Source organism: Crassostrea angulata, chromosome 9, assembly GCF_025612915.1.
Source record: "Crassostrea angulata isolate pt1a10 chromosome 9, ASM2561291v2, whole genome shotgun sequence".
In the NCBI taxonomy this organism is placed as follows: Eukaryota; Metazoa; Mollusca; class Bivalvia; order Ostreida; family Ostreidae; genus Magallana; species Magallana angulata.
The window spans coordinates 8,852,109-8,857,282 of record NC_069119.1 but is presented as its reverse complement, the minus strand read 5'-3'; the positions used below and the strand labels follow the sequence as shown (position 1 = coordinate 8,857,282).

Below are 5,174 nucleotides of genomic sequence, written 5' to 3'. Positions count from 1 at the left end.
GCACTATTGAAGATGCAAATTGTGTGGTTGAATGTGAGCACGAAGTCCATTTTGCAAGAGATGGTTCTATCTTGAAAAGAAGGAAAGTTCCACGAGTAATTTATTCGGTAGGATTTAATAAAGATCATGATCAGGAAAATTATTATCGTGAATTAATCATGCTTTATATTCCATGGAGAAAGGAAACTGCTATCATTCAAGACTGTTTTTCTTACAAAGAAAGGTACCATGCATGTGAAGGTGTCATTGAGCAAATAAGAGAAAAATTTGTTCATTCAGATACTGTAAATATCTCTCATTTTGAATCAGAAGTACTGGCAGACTATGAGGACAGTCTTCTTGTTACAGAGCTCCAACATAATGATGATCAGGATATGTTTGAAGGAGCACAAAATTCAGTGGAATTTGGTTGTTTTAACCCAGGTCCTAATGTTGAACATAATTATGATTTAGGAGTAGATTTTGGCATTGGAAGAAAACAATTATCTGGGAATGATGAGCAACTTTCAGGGGAAATGTTGGATGATGAATATAGGAAGATAATTCAGTCTTTAAATAAAAAACAAAAGGAATATTTTAACCATGTTCTTCATTATATTAAAACTAAAAATCAACCTATCTATAACTTCTTGTCTGGAGGAGCAGGAGTAGGAAAAAGTGTTCTATTGAAAGCTCTTTATCAGGCTTTACTAAAGTTTTATTCTCATAAACCTGGTGAAAACCCAGATAATTGTCAAGTTTTGGTCTGTGCTCCAACTGGAAAAGCAGCTTACAATGTAGGGGGACTAACTGTTCATTCTGCTTTTAATATTCCTGCTGATCAAGGATTTAAATTCAAACCATTAGATATGCAGCAATTGTGTTCATACCAGACAAAATACAAATATTTGAAAATGGTATTTATTGATGAAATATCTATGGTTGGGAAAAGAATGTTCAATTTCATTAATCTAAGACTGCAGGAAATAATGGGTAGTACTGAACCGTTTGGAGGAGTATCGGTAATAGCTTTTGGAGATTTATTTCAGTTGAAACCAGTAATGGATTCATGGGTTTTTGCCACAGGGTATAATACTGGTTGTGAACTTGAAATTTTAGGTCCTAATTTGTGGAAAGATTTGTTTTCATTTTTTGAACTGACTGAAATAATGAGGCAAAAGATGATCTCAGATTTGCACAGTTGTTAAACAGACTTAGAGAAGGAAATCAGGTACTTGATGATATTGAACTTCTGAAAGAAAGAGTGATAGCTTGCGACAATGAAAGCACAGTGAAATTACCTCATTTATTTACAAAGAAAAAACAGGTAGCACTTTACAATGGACAAGTTTTTGATGAATCAGATCCTAGCAAAAAGACTATTGTAGAAGCCATTGATTCAATTTCTGGGGAAATGTCACCACAAATGAAAATTAAAATATTGTCAAAAATACCATTAGATGCATCAAAAACAAAAGGATTATCAAAATATCTACATCTTGCTGAGGACTTACCTGCTGAATTATGCATTAATATTGATATAAGAGATGGGCTAACAAATGGAACACCTTGCACTATTAAAAAATTAGACTTCCGGGTTGAAGGATTTGAGAGATGTAGTATTGTTTGGGTATTGTTTAACAGTGATGATATTGGAAACAAATGTCGAAAGCAATATTCACACTTGTACAATGATTCTATTTCATTTTCTTGGACACCTATTCTTGAAATTACAAGAAAATTTCAGTATAACTATTATAACTCTTTCCAAATTACCAGAAGACAATTTCCACTTACATTGGCTTCTGCAAAAACTATTCATAAAGCCCAAGGTTGTACACTTTCAAGTGCTGTTATTCATTTAGGCCCCCCAAAAATAGAACACATGTACTATGTAGGCTTAAGTAGAGTACAGAATCTGTCCTCCCTATACTTACTTGATTTTTCCGAAGGAAACATCAAAGTCTCTAGCGCAGTTGAAGAGGAAATGTGCAGACTGCGAAATCATGCACAACTAAATTTTTCAATCCCTTTGCTGTGCGAAATGAGAGGTTTTAAGATTGTATATCACAATACACGGTCCTTACACAAGCACTTTGTTGATCTTAAAAGTGATTTCATTTTAAAAGATGCAGATATATTGGGATTGTCTGAAACACGTTTAAAGAAATGTGAAAGTTCAGCATCATATAAAATCTCTGGTTATGAATTGTTTCGATGTGATGGTAAAGGCTGTAATGCTGAAGAAAGACCATATCATGGAATAGCCGTTTACCACAAACCTACAATGTCTTTCGAAAGTCTGTCAAATTTTGGAGTAGAAGTAGTCTGTGGGAATATTGTTTACAATGATAATCCTATATGTTTGTGTTTCCTTTACTGTCCTCCAAAAAATTCAACCCTGCAGACTTTTAAAAAAATCTTTGAAGAATTGTTTCATAAGTGTGGGAATTTTGAAGGTTCTATAATTATCATGGGGGATTTCAATAGAAATCTGAATAATGATAAATCATTTGTAGATTATTTAACTCAAAAATATTCATTGAGACAGCTTGTACAGGAAAACACTACAGACTATGGTACTTTACTGGACCAAATTTATACTAACATTAACCCTGAATATATATCTGACGTAGGCACTTTGGAATCATATTACTCGGACCATAAGCCCATTTATATAAATCTTTCACATTGATCTTATTTAATGATTAATCCCATTAATAAAAATTTTCAATTGCATTTTACTAGATGGTACAGAGGTTGATTATTTTTTTCTAAAGAAAATTAAGTTTCAATTAGTTTAAATGATCAAATTGGTGCATGCACTCAAAAACAATTTTTTTATTGATTTCAGATGCCAACATTACAAGCGTTATTTAAAATGAAGCGTGAAGGTCCATATGTGCCACCAATAAGTGTGAAGATTTGTGCCATTTCACGACAAAAGGAATATGTTAATGCAGATGGAGAAGAAAAGAAATATTTAATTCTAGGAATTGCAGATACTACCATGGCTGCGAAATGTACACTGTGTGATTTAACAAAAGTGAAAGATTTAGAACAAGGAAAATCTGCCATGCTATTTAACACAATTATTAAGGCTGACAACTCCATTACAATAACATCCAAATCCAGAGTGTCCAGAATTGGACCCATAACAGTTCCATCAGAAATTGAAAATGCTGCACAAGTTATGGCTAACCCTCCAGCCTCTGCAGAGGTTACTCTGAAAGAGATAGACAAGTCACCAGTTAAGTCGATGCTGTCTGTCCGTGGACAAGTTGTTGCTGTAAGTATAATAGTAACTAGATAGCATGACCGCTGTGTAACATAATTGAACATCCATGCTTAATGTAAATGATTGCATTTTACAATAGCATTTAGCATTTTTTTAAAACCTCTTTTAAACACTGCCTTAGTAGCTGTATATGTTTTGTAGGAAGAAATCGCAAGAACTGTATCAGTTAGAGGAAGAGATGTTAAAGTCAAATCTATAACCTTAAGGGATGGGACGGGCAAGTGCAAAGTGTCACTTTGGAGAGAGTTTGCCGAAAAAGAAGTGGGTATAGGCCAACACTTGAAAATCACTGATGTTGTTGTACAGACGTACAACAACGAGAAGTCTGTCTCAACAACTGGAAGGACAGAAGTTGAGGTATAATAACATCACTTTTTTTTTTCTTTTTTTTTTTAAAATGTTTTCATATGTATTTAAAAAATCATGCATGTGTTTGGGAAGAACTTGTTCTAATATTTTCTTTATTTGTCAGACGGTGGAGGCTCCAAGTCAGCTAAAGCTCACAGAAAACATCATGGCTTTTAACATGGAGGAAAACAACCTCAGTCTTATCATTGACGATGGGGAAGCCTATCCAGCTTACAGAATTTCCTTGAACAAGATCGCCACATTCCTTAATTGTGAAGAAAACGAAATTGAAGAGGCCTTGATAAATAAACTACCAATGAAGGCATCCATAACAGTCCAACATGACGAAATTACACAGATTTCTCTTTAAACTCTCAGTCTTCTGGCTAAGATCCCAAACGTACAATGAGTTTAGGCATTATATAAGCTCTGGATGATTCAATCAGGCCTTAAATTGTGTTCATTGGATTTTTGAATTTTGCAATTTTTCTTTTAAGAAATTCAGAAGTGTTTCTGAAATATTGCTTTTTTTCAAGCATTTTAATTTACATCAGTCTTTTAGTTAATGTGACAAGTATGCAACATAATCTGACTTTAAAGTTTGATTAAAAGGAATATCCTTTTAGCTCTTCTCTATGAATGCTTTTCTTTTTGAATTAAGATGCAAGGCAGCTGAAAGCCAAGTAACAAGTTTACCTCTCTTTTGTGCTCAAGGCAAAAGTTGAAAACATTTCATTTTGCATGTAATGTAGCTGTAAGATTTTAGTGTTAGTTTTCCTGTCAAGTTACACTATTAACTTGTAATTTTGAGCAATATGTTTTCTTGCACAGTAATCTCTCTTACCATAAAGTGTTGTATATGTAAAATTTTCACTTCCAGCTTTTGCACGGATGTGTGTATTTGAGTTTTTTTATTTTGATCGTACTGAAAAGAGTTTTGTCATGTCTTTTCTACTTTAAAAAACTTGTGAGAAATCAAGTGATGTTTGATATACACAATTGACAAACGTTTTCAACGTAGAGTAATTGTAGAACTAATTATTTGGAGCAGGTGCTATCTTTATTCTTTTCGAGCAAGTTGATGCATGCATATGCTGTTTCTTTTTAGACTAAGTGAAAAAAATTTATATTTGATTTTAAAGACTTTGACATGAAACAAGGGTTTTTTTTTAATAAACAATAAATACTCCTGCAATGTAAGCTAGTCAAGAAAGAATTTCTCATGAAATCTAGTCATAACCATGTAATTTTTCTTTTTTAAGTGTAGTTGTTTTGAATATTGTAGCAGATTTCATTATTCCATTGTTCTGATTGAAGTAGGGAATATAGTATAAGTGGACTGTCTCTTATAGCACCATTGATTATCGACTTCGCATGCATAACTTCCTACTTTGTCCATTCGCCACTGATTGATTTATTAGACAATATGCATGCTGTTTATAAGTCAATTTTTATTTAATGGCTTATATGAAAATGGTGAAACGTTTCATAACTGACAGATTATACTGTATTTCTTGCATTTTATGAATAAAACTGTTCATATCTCTTA

At 33.0% G+C, this 5,174-nt stretch overlaps 1 protein-coding gene across 1 annotated transcript in view; it reads left to right on the top strand.

Annotated features, from left to right (window-relative positions):
* The window catches only part of LOC128162959 (uncharacterized), a 10,117-nt gene extending 4,943 nt beyond the window's left edge, over positions 1 to 5,174 (top strand). Inside the window, exons 2-4 of the mRNA XM_052826403.1 lie at positions 2,834 to 3,268; positions 3,419 to 3,634; positions 3,750 to 5,174. Coding sequence (XP_052682363.1) covers positions 2,834 to 3,268; positions 3,419 to 3,634; positions 3,750 to 3,995 — 897 coding nt within the window. The 3' untranslated portion in view covers positions 3,996 to 5,174. The remainder of the gene's footprint in view (positions 1 to 2,833; positions 3,269 to 3,418; positions 3,635 to 3,749) is intronic.